We start from the raw sequence: 11,625 nt of genomic DNA on the forward strand, positions 1-11,625 counted from the left end.
ACAGGGGCAGTGAGCACAGAGGGTGATGGGTGAGCGGGACTTGGTGCGAGTTAGGACACGGGCTGCCAAGTTTAGAATGTGGGAGGCCGGCCAGGAGTGCTTTGGAATAGTCAGGTTTAGAGGTAACAAAGGCATGGAAGAGGGTTTCAGCAGCAGAAGAGTTAATTCATCACATTACAATACTCTATAGTTATTAACTCAAAACATCCTTTGACCTTAAATAACCCAGTCTGACATTATCTTGCTATCCTCCCTGATCCTGCTTTTTGCAAAATGAGCTATGCTTCTCTGGGAACACCTACACAAACAACCACACACAGTTCAATCAAACGCAAAAGCAAAATACTGCGGATGCTGGAATTTGAAAGAAAAACAAAATGCTGGAAATCTCAACGGGACAGGCAGCATCTGGAGAGAAAAACAGAGTTAATGTTTTGGGTCGATGACCCTTGGTCAGAACTGCTGAATGTTCGAAAAGAGCAGATTCTTAAGGAGCACTAAACGGGGGAGGGGAGGAAAGAACAAAAGGGAAGGTCTGTGATAGGGGGAAGGGGTATGAATGGTGGGATAATGACCAGCTGCCATTGGAGATAAAGGAAAAAAATTACATAAGAAGGCGGGGAGGGGGCGGAGGGAGCCAAATATGGGCAGAGGTGTTATGGTCTGAAATACTTCGTTCGTTACCCAGCATGGCTTTGCAACTTTAGCGATAAGAAGATGAAATGCACTGCCGGCCCTTATCTTACTAATTAATGCCCCATCCTTGGCTATAAGCTGGATTCTAACATAACAGACCATTCCAAACTACTTGTACCTTTCTTGCAGTTGACATAATATTGCCTTAATTTACCATCATGCTTTGCTACTCGGCCTTGTATCATGGTTAGCTGAGCTTACACATATTGCAGTTCTTATTATATAATAGTTAAAAAGGCATTATTACACATTTTAAAAAGATTATGCAGTTGTATTCTTACAGAACTACTGCCTGTGATCATTCTTTATAATCCAGGGACACTCAGCTGAAATTAGTTTACAATAAAGTAATTATCCATGCCTTTGTTACCTCTAGATTCGACTATTCCAATGCACTCCTGGCCGACCTCCCACATTCTATCCTACGTAAACTAGAGCTGATCCAAAGCCCAGCAGCTCGTGTCCTAACTCGCACCAAGTCCCGCTCACCCATCGCCCCCTGTGCTCACTGCCCCATGTCCTAACTTGCACCAAGTCCCGCTCACCCATCACCCCCTGTGCTCACTGCCCCGTGTCCTAACTCGCACCAAGTCCCACTCACCCATCACCCCCTGTGCTCACTGACCTGTGTCCTAACTCACACCAACTCCTGCTCACCCATCACCCCCTGTGCTCGCTGCCCCGTGTCCTAACTCGCACAAAGTCCCGCTCACCCATCGCCCCCTGTGCTTGCTGCCCCGTGTCCTAACTCGCACCAAGTCCTGCTCACCCATCACCCCCTGTGCTCACTGCCCCGTGTCCTAACTCACACCAAGTCCCACTCACCCATCACCCCCTGTGCTCACTGCCCCGTGTCCTAACTCACACCAACTCCTGCTCACCCATCACCCCCTGTGCTTGCTGCCCCGTGTCCTAACTCGCACCAAGTCCTGCTCACCCATCACCCCCTGTGCTCGCTGCCCCGTGTCCTAACTCGCACCAAGTCCCGCTCACCCATCACCCCCTGTGCTCGCTGCCCCCGTGTCCTAACTCGCACCAAGCCCTGCTCACCCATCACCCCCTGTACTCACTGCCCCGTGTCCTAACTCGCACCAAGTCCCGCTCACCTATCACTGCCTGTGCTCGCTGCCCCGTGTCCTAACTCGCACCAAGTCCCGCTCACCTATCACCGCCTGTGCTCGCTGCCCCGTGTCCTAACTCGCACCAAGTCCCGCTCACTCATCACCCCCTGTGCTCACTGACCTACATTAGCTCCCGGTTAAGCAACGCCTCAATTTCAAAATTCTCATTCTTGTTTACAAATCCCTCCATGGCCCTTGCCCCTCCCTAACTCTGTAATCTCCTCCAGCCCCTCAACCTCCCGAGATGTCTGCGCCCCTCTAATTCTGCCCTCCTGAGCATCCTTGATTATAATCGCTCCACCATCGGTGGCTGTGCCTTCTGTTGCCTGGGCCCCAAGCTCTGGAACTCCCTCCCTAAACCTCTCCGCCTCTCTACCTCTCTCTCCTCCTTCAAGACGCTCCTTAAAACCGACCTCTTTGACCTCTGCTATAATTTCTTCTTATATGGCTCGGTATCTGTTTTGTCTTATAACACTGCTGTGAAGCGCCTTGGGACATCTTACTCATTAAAGGCGCTATATAAATACATGTTGGTGTTGTTGTTGATGGGGCCCAGACAGCTGCATGCTGTCATGAGAACTTGAAAGGGAAAAGGGGTATAAGAGAAGCAGCTAGTGAACCCTGAAGGCAGCAAGAATACAGAAGACTGAAGAAGAACTAGTCAACGGGACACAGCAAGAGATCGCGCTGCAATCACACGGGGCTTCCGTCGAGGTTTCAAGGAACAGACGGTCGACTAGCGCCGTGTTAAGTATTATTTCTTTGCACTGGAAGTAAACCGCTTAATAAAATCTTTTGCGCTTATAAACAATATACCTGTGCCCAGCATGGTTTGCTATGGTCACGGACAAGTCTCTTATGACAGATCTTACCAGTTCTTAAAGGGGTACTGCAACCTGACAAGGCATCAATCAGCTCTCATCTTCTGTCAAGAGGCAGTGAGACTGTTAAGGAGGGTGAAAAAGTTGGTTCTCAAATCAGGGTTCCAAGCTTAAATAAAGGAGACTACAAAGGTATGAAGGCAGAGTTGGCTAAAGTGGACTGGGAGAATAGATTAAAGTATGGGACGGTTGATGAGCAGTGGCAGACATTTAAGGAGATATTCCATAACTCGCAACAAAAATATATCCCAATGAGAAGGAAAGACTGTAAGAGAAGGGATAACCATCCGTGGCTAACTAAGGAAATAAGGAATGGTATCAAATTGAAAACAAAGGCATACAATGTGGCCAAGACTAGTGGGAGGCCAGAGGATTGGGAAACTTTTAAAAGCCAGCAAAGAACGACTAAAAAAATGATAAAGAGAGGGAAGATAGATTATGAAAGCAAACTCGCACGAAATATAAAAGCAGATAGTAAGAGTTTTTACAGGTACATAAAAAGTGGCTAAAGTAAATGTTGGTCCCCTGGATGATGAGACTGGGGAATTAATAATGGAGAACAGGGAAATGGCAGAGACGTTGAACAAATATTTTGTATCGGTCTTCACGGTAGAAGACACTAAAAACATCCCAATAGTGGATAACCAAGGGGTTATAGGTAGGGAGGAACTTAATACAATCACTATCACTAATGAAGTGGTACTCGGTAAAATAATGGGACAAAAGGCAGACAAGTCCCCTGGACCTAATGCCTTACATCCTAGGGTCTTAAGAGAAGTGGCTGCAGAGATAGTGGATGCACTGGTTGTAATCTACCAAAATTCCCTGGATTCTGGGGCAGACCCAGCAGATTGGAAATGTAACGCCCCTATTTAAAAAAGGGGGCCGACAAAAAGTAGGAAACTGTAGACCAGTTAGCCTAACATCTGTGGTTGGGAAAATGCTGGAGTCCATTATTCAGGAAGCAGCAGTGGGACATTTGGAAAAGCATGAAGCAGTCAGGGGGCCAGGTGGCCTACTCCTGCTCCTATTTCTTATGTTCTTATGTTGTTATGACACAAAGGACTGAGTGGATCAACAAAAATGTGTTTGAAATAAAGCCGATTTATTTGACAGAGAGACAGAATATTAAACTCCACACCAGTTTATAGGGGTTCGGAACATCAGCAGAGACAAAGCCCAACTTGCCCAGAACGAACACGGTTCAGTCCCCGGGGATGTGATTGACAGCAGCAGCAACAACAGCAGAATCTCCCCCAAATCCCTCTGCCGTCACTTGTGCACTCGCTGGTGTCTCAGCAGGAGGAAGGACTGCGTGAACCCTCTCCCGCAAGCGTCGCAACTAAACGGCCTTTCCCCGGTGTGAACCAGCTGGTGCTTCACCCATTCCGCGTACCGTTTAAAGCTCTTGCGGCAGTCCGTGCATTTGAAGCGCCTCTCCTCGTTCTGGCTGCAGTGGTGCTTGAGCAGGTGGGAGGAGCGGGTGAACCCCTTCCCGCACTGGGAGCAGGTGAAGGGCCTCTCCCCGGTGTGGACGCTCTGGTGCTTCAGCAGGTCGCTGGACTGCCCGAACCGCTTCCCGCAGTGGGAGCAGCCGAAGGGCCTCTCTCCGGTGTGAGTCTGCCGGTGGATCCTCACTTCGCCGGGGCTCTTGAAGCTCTTCCCGCAGTCGGGGCACCGGAAAGGTCTCTCGTCGGTGTGAACCCGCTGGTGTTTCAGCAGGTGGGAGGACTGAGTGAATCCCTTCCCGCAGTCGGAGCAGGCGAACGGCCTCTCCCCGGTGTGACTGCGCTGGTGTCTGACCAGGTGCGAAGAATGAGTGAACCCCTTCCTGCACAGGGAGCAGGTGAAGGGTCTCTCCCCGGTGTGAACTCGCTGGTGTGTCAGCAGCGCGGATGACTGAGCGAATCCCTTCTCACACACCGAGCAGGTGAACGGCCTCTCCCCGGTGTGACTGCGTCGGTGAACCTCCAACTGTGACGGATAACTGAATCCCTTCCCGCAGTCCCCACATATATACGGTTTCCCCATTGTGCGGGTGTCCTTGTGTCTCTTCAGGTTGGACGATCAGTTGAAGCCTTGTCCACACACACAACACGTTTACAGTTTCTCCCCGCTGTGAATGGTGCGATGTTTTTTCAGTCTGTGCAACTGGTTAATGCTCTTTCCACAGGCAGGGCACTGGAACACTCTCTCTCGGGTGTGTGTGTGTATCTTGGGGCTTTTCCACTTCCAATTATTTAAAAAAATAATTTCACAAGTTATTAACTGGAGATTCCCGTCTGCAAATCCTCCCCAACTAACACCCTATCAAAGGAGTTTACAAAATTAATTACGAAGCACAGCATAGCAATACAGAACAGACAATTCTAGTTTCTATAGAACATTCAGTTATCTTTGGTGTCTCCTGAGCTGTAAATATCCCGTCCGACACACTATCTCCTCTCTCCATCCTCACTCTGCAATGTCAGTCTTACACATTGCGAGATGAAAAAAGACCTGGGCCCGTTGGGTTTGCCTTCTACCTTCCTGGTAGTTGCATGATACAACGGAAATGGAGTTCTTGACTAATCATAATTGATAATGAAGTAGAAAGCTGTGGACTGCAGGACGGTATCAATGTACTGGTCAGGTGGGCAGAACAGTGGCCAAGGGAATTCATTCCGGAGAAGTGTGCGGTAATGCATTTGGGGAGGGCTAACAAGGCGAGGGAATACACATTAAATGGTAGGGCACTGAGAAGTGTCGAGGAACAGAGGGACCTGGGAGTGCAGGTCCACAGATCCCTGAAGGTAGCAGGCCAGGTGGATAAGGTGGTTAAGAAGACATACGGAATACTTGCCTTTATTAGCCGAGGCATGGAATACAAGAGCAGGGAAGTTATGCTTGAACTGTATAAAACACTGGTTAGGCCACAGCTGGAGTACTGCGTGCACAGGTCTGGTCACCACATTACAGGAAAGATGTGATTTCACTGGAGAGGGTACAGAGAAGATTTACGAGGATGTTGCCTGGACTGGAGAATTTTAGCGATGAGGAAAGATTACATAGGCTGGAGTTGTTTTCTTTGAAACAGAGGAGGCTGAGGGGAGACCTGATTGAGGTGTAAAAAATGATGAGGGGCCTGGATAGAGTGGATAGGAAGGACCTGTTTCCCTTAGCAGAGGGGTCAACAACCAGGGGGCATAGATTTAAAGTAATTGTGGGGAGGTTTAGAGGGGATTTGAGGGGAAATGTCTTCACCCAGAGGGTGGTGGGGGTCTGGGGCGGAGCTCACGGCCTGAAAGGGTGGTAGAGGCAGAAACCCTCACCACATTTAAAAAGTACCTGGATGTGCACCTGAAGTGCCGTAACCTACAGGGCTACGGACCCAGAGTGGGAAAGTGGGATTAGGCTGGGTAGCTCTTTGTCGGCCGGCACGGACACGATGGGCCGAAATGGCCTCCCTCCGTGCTGTAAATGTCTGTGATTCTATGATACTAAAAGAAAGACTTGCATTTATATAGCGCCTTTCACGACTACCGGACATCTCAAAGTGCTTTACAGCCAATGAAGTACTTTTGGAGTGTAGTCACTGTTGTAATGTGAGAAACGTGGCAGCCAATTTGCGCACAGCAAGCTCCCACACACAGCAATGTGATAATGACCAGATAATCTGTTTTTATGTCATGTTGATTCAGGGATAAATCATTAAAACGTTCTAATGCCACATTCACCCGTTACCATGATGCATGCTTAACAAATCTCTAATATTATACCTTATTAATTGTTTAAAAGTGGCTTCAGATCCATAAATCTTTGGAATATTAAGTAGCACAGTCCTGCCCATTAAAAGAAAATATTCTGCTGACTCGCAAATGGTTTTTCATATAAGAACATAAGAAATAGGAGCAGGAGTCGGCCATTCGGCCCCTTGAGCCTGCTCACCATTCAATAAGATCATGGCTGATCTGATCATGGTCTCAGCTCCACTTCCCTGCCCGTTCCCATTAACCCCTTACTCCCTTATCGCTCAAAAATCTGTCTATCTCCACCTTAAATATATTCAATGACCCAGCCTCCACAACTCTCTGGGGCAGAGAATTCCACAGATTTACAAACCTCAGAGAAGAAATTCCTCCTCATCTCAGTTTTAAATGGGTGGCCCCTTATTCTAAGACTATGTCCCCTAGCCTAGTTCGAGTTTCCCCTCATTATTTTCTATCTTTCGATAAGATCACCTCTCATTCTTTAGAACTCCAATATGTATAGGCCCAACCTACTCAACCTATCTTCATAAGTCAACCCCTCATCTCCAGAATCAACCTAGTGAACCTTCTCTGAACAGCCTCCAATGCAAGTATATCCTTCCTTAAATACGGAGACCAAAACTGTACGCAGTACTCCAGGTGTGGTCTCACCAATACCCTGTACAGTTATAGCAGGACTTCTCTGCTTTTATACTCTATCCCCCTTGCAATAAAGGCCAACATTCCATTGGCCTTCCTGATCACTTGCTGGACCTGCATACTAACTTTTTATGTTTCATGCACAAGGACCCCCAGGTCCCTATGTACTGCAACACTTTGCAATTTTTCTCCAATTAAATTGTAATTTGTTTTTCTATTTTTCTGCCAAGTGGATAAGCTCAGATTTTCCCACATTATAGTCCATCTCCCAGATTTTTGCCCACTCACTGAGCCTGTCTATATCCCTCTGCAGATTTTTTGTGTCCTCCTCACAACTTGCTTTCCCACCCATCTTTCTATCATCAGCAAACTTGGCTACATTACACTCGGTCCCTTCATCCAAATCATTAATATAGATTGTAAATAGTTGAGGACCTAGCACCGATCCCTGTGGCACCACACGAGTCATTGTTTGCCAACCGGAAAATGACCCATTTATCCCGACACTCTGTTTTCTGTTAGTTAGCCAATCCTCCATCCATGCTAATATATTACCCCCAACCCCGTGAGCTTTTATCTTGTGCAGTACCCTCTTATGTGGCACCGTATCGAATGCCTTCTGGAAATCCAAATACACCACATCCACTGGTTCCCCCTTATCCACCCTGTTTGTTACATCCTCAAAGAACTCCAGCAAATTTGTCAAACATGATTTCCCTTTCATAAAACCATGCTGATTCTGCTTGACTGTAATATGCTTTTCCAAATGTCCTGCTACTGCTTCCTTAATAATGAACTCCAGCATTTTCCCAACAACAGATGTTAGGCTAAACTGGTCTACAGTTTCCTGCTTTTTTGTCTGCCTCCTTTTTTAAATAGGGGCATTCCATTTGTGGGATAAATGGGTCATTTTCCGGTTGGCAAACAGTGACTCATGTGGTGCCACAGGGATCGGTGCTGGGTCCTCAACTATTTACAATCTATATTAATGATTTGGATGAAGGGACCAAGTGTAATGTAGCCAAGTGGATGGAGAGTGACACAGTTAATTCAGAGACTAGGGTCCTGAACTTAAGGAAAGGTAACTTCAATGGTATGAGACGTGAATTGGCTAGAATAGACTGGCAAATGATACTTAGAGGGTTGACGGTGGATAGGCAATGGCAAACATTTAAAGATCACATCGATGAACTTCAACAATTGTACATCCCTGCCTGGAGTAAAAATAAAACGGGGAAGGTGGCTGAACCGTGGCTAACAAGGGAAATTAAGGATAGTGTTAAATCCAAGGAAGAGGCATATAAATTGGCCAGAAAAAGCAGCAAACCTGAGGACTGGGAGAAATTTAGAATTCAGCAGAGGAGGACAAAGGGTTTAATTAGGAGGGGGAAAATAGAGTATGAGAGGAAGCTTGCTGGGAACATAAAAACTGACTGCAAAAGCTTCTATAGATATGTGAAGAGAAAAAGATTAGTGAAGACAAACATAGGTCCCTTGCAGTCAGATTCAGGTGAATTTATAATGGGGAACAAAGAAATGGCAGACCAATTGAACAAATACTTTGGTTCTGTCTTCATGAAGGAAGACACAACTAGCCTTCCGGAAGTACTAGGGGACCGAGGGTCTAGTGAGAAGAAGGAACTGAAGGATATCCTTATTAGGCAGGAAATTGTGTTAGGGATATTGATGGGATTGAAGGCCGAGAGATCCCCAGGGCCAGATAGTCTGCATCCCAGAGTACTTAAGGAAGTGGCCCTAGAAATAGTGGATGCATTGGTGATCATTTTCCAACAGTCTATCAACTCTGGATCAGTTCCTTTGGACTGGAGGGTAGCTAATGTAACACCATTTTTTTTAAAAAAGAGGGAGAGAGAAAGCGGGTAATTATAGACCGGTTCGCCTGACATCAGTCATGGGGAAAATGTTGGAATCAATTATTAAAGATGAAATAACACCGCATTTAGAAAGCAGTGACAGGATTGGTCCAAGTCAACATGGGTTTATGAAAGGGAAATGATGCTTGACAAATCTTCTGGAATTTTTTGAGGATGTAATTAGTAGAGTGGACAAGGGAGAATCAGTGGATGTGGTGTATTTGGACTTTCAAAAGGCTTTTGACAAGGTCCCACACAAGAGATTGGTGTGCAAAATTAAAGCACATGGTATTGGGGGTAATGTATTGACGTGGATAGAGAACTGGTTGGCAGAAGCAGAGAGTCGGGATAAACGGGTCCTTTTCAGAATAGCAGGCAGTGACTAGTGGGGTGCCGCAGGGCTCAGTGCTGGGACCCCAGCTATTTACAGTATACATTAATGATTTGGATGAAGGAATTGAGTGTAATATCTCCAAGTTTGCAGATGACACTAAACTGGGTGGCGGTATGAGCTGTGAGGAGGACGCTAAGAGGCTGCAGGGTGACTTGGACAGGTTAGGTGAGTGGGCAATTGCATGGCAGATGCAGTATAATGTGGATAAATGTGAGGTTATCCACTTTGGGGGCAAAAACATGAAGGCAGAATATTATCTGAATGGCGGCAGATTAGGAAAAGGGGAGGTGCAATGAGACCTGGGTGTCATGGTTCATCAGTCATTGAAAGTTGGCATGCAGGTACAGCAGGCGGTGAAGAAGGCAAATGGTATGTTGGTCTTCATAGCTAGAGGTTTTGAGTATAGGAGCAGGGAGGTCTTACTGCAGTTGTACAGGGCCTTGGTGAGGCCTCACTTGGAATATTGTGTTCAGTTTTGGTCTCCTAATCTGAGGAAGGACGTTCTTGCTATTGAGGGAATGCAGCGAAGGTTCACCAGACTGATTCCCGGGATGGCAGGACTGTCATACGAGGAGAGACTGAATCGACTGGGCCTTTATTCACTGGAGTTTAGAAGGATGAGAGGGGATCTCATAGAAACATATAACATTCTGACGGGATTGGACCGGTTAGATGCAGGAAGAATGTTCCCGATGTTGGGGAAGTCCAGAACCATGGGACACAGTCTGAGGATAAGGGGTAAGCCATTTAGAACTGAGATGAGGAGAAACGTCTTCACTCAAGAGAATTGTTAACCTGTGGAATTCCCTGCCGCAGAGAGTTGTTGATGCCAGTTCGTTGGATATATTCAAGAGGGACTTAGATATGGCCCTTACGGCTGAAGGGATCAAGGGGTATGGAGAGAAAGCAGGAAAGGGGTACTGAGGTGAATGATCATCCATGATCTTATTGAATGGTGGTGCAGGCTCGAAGGGCCGAATGGCCTACTCCTGCACCTATTTTCTATGTTTTCCAATCCGCTGGGACCGCCCCAGAATCCAGGGAATTTTGGTAGATTACAACCAATGCATCCATTATCCCTGCAGCCACTTCTTTAGAGACCCTCGCATGTCAGGCATCAGGTCCTGGGGATTTATCAAGCTTTAGTCGCATTCTTAACCGATAAGGGATTAAGGGTTATGGGGAACAGGCGGGGAAGTGGAGCTGAGTCCTTGATCCGATCAGCCATGATCTTATTGAATGGTGGAGCAGGCTCGAGGGGCCGAATGGCCGACCCCTGTTTGTTATTTTACTGAATACTACTTCAGTGGTGCTAGTGATTGTATTAAGCTCATTCCTCCCTCTAGCCTCTTGATTATCCACTATTGGGATGTTTTTAAGTGTCTTCTACCGACACAAAATATTTGTTCAACGTCTCTGCCATTTCCCTGTTCCCCATTATTAATTCCCCAGTCTCATCCGCCAGGGGACCAAACATTTTCTTTAGCCACTCTTTTCCTTTTTTATGGACCTGCAAATGTTTCCCCACTCTCTCTCTCTCTCTCTCTCTTTTTGCAAAAACAACCAAAGAATTGGGAATCAGTGCAGATGTGCCCCTGTGAATGAAAGCAAGCCACCTCTCTGTTATTGCACATCATGTCCTGTCTCAAACAGCTGCTGGACCGCGGGCCCGCCCACCCCGCGCTGCCATTGGCTGGAGGACCGGCCGCCCTGATTGGCTGACAGCCCCCGTCAATCAGGCGTCGCGGCTGGTGGTGGTGGTGGAGCCGTGGAGCCACCGGCCTCACAATTCCGGCTTTGTCTCGGTACCCCGGCCGCTGGCTCGCAGCAACCCGCAATAAAGAATCCGTCGCATCGATCGACCGAAAACCACTGGCCCGACACGAACCTGCTCCGAGCTGTCCCAAAATGGCGGCCGGCGGGGGGGCGGTGTGCGGCTGGGAGCGCTGACAGGATGTGAGGATGGCAGGGTTTCCGGTATACCCAGCGTGCCGCGCGCGCAGGAGCCCGACCTTGCTCAGGCCGGTCGTTGCCTTCCCGACCCCGCCCGCCGCTAATGGCGGCCGGCCTTACCCAGAATGCGCCGCGCGCTGGAATGCGCCCTATCCGTTATTAAAGGGGGGGCCAACCCCCCTCCCATTGACTGTTGCAATATGGAGAGAACCAAGCTGTTTATGGTTTTTAAACATTCATCATCATCATCGGCGGTCCCTCGAGCGAGGATGATCAGTTCACAGGTGTTTCCACGAAGGACCCAATATTCCAGATCCT

The 11,625-nt window shown here is 47.8% G+C and overlaps 1 protein-coding gene across 3 annotated transcripts; it reads right to left on the bottom strand.

Moving 5' to 3' along the window:
• Positions 1-3,782: 3,782 nt before the first annotated feature.
• LOC139241315 (zinc finger protein 774-like) lies at positions 3,783-11,374 on the bottom strand. 3 transcript variants are annotated; one of them, XM_070869942.1, is made up of 2 exons: positions 11,243-11,374; positions 3,783-4,927 (listed from the first exon to the last, which is right to left on the bottom strand). In XM_070869942.1, the coding sequence occupies exon 2, from the start codon at positions 4,727-4,729 to the stop codon at positions 3,971-3,973; it is 759 nt and encodes a 252-aa protein (XP_070726043.1). In that variant the 5' UTR covers positions 4,730-4,927; positions 11,243-11,374; the 3' UTR covers positions 3,783-3,970. The 3 variants fall into 3 exon arrangements, with proteins under 3 accessions (XP_070726043.1, XP_070726042.1, XP_070726045.1); XM_070869941.1 differs by having other exon boundaries at positions 3,783-5,005; XM_070869944.1 differs by lacking the exon at positions 11,243-11,374 and adding an exon at positions 10,971-11,219.
• Between the last annotated feature and the right edge of the window lie 251 nt (positions 11,375-11,625).

Source organism: Pristiophorus japonicus, unplaced genomic scaffold, assembly GCF_044704955.1.
Source record: "Pristiophorus japonicus isolate sPriJap1 unplaced genomic scaffold, sPriJap1.hap1 HAP1_SCAFFOLD_1035, whole genome shotgun sequence".
NCBI classification, from domain to species: domain Eukaryota; kingdom Metazoa; phylum Chordata; class Chondrichthyes; family Pristiophoridae; genus Pristiophorus; species Pristiophorus japonicus.

What these genes read in the sequence shown, in the direction of transcription:
- LOC139241315 (XM_070869942.1), bottom strand. Translation starts at nt 4,729, where the DNA reads ATGGGGAAACCGTATATATGTGGGGACTGCGGGAAGGGATTCAGTTAT.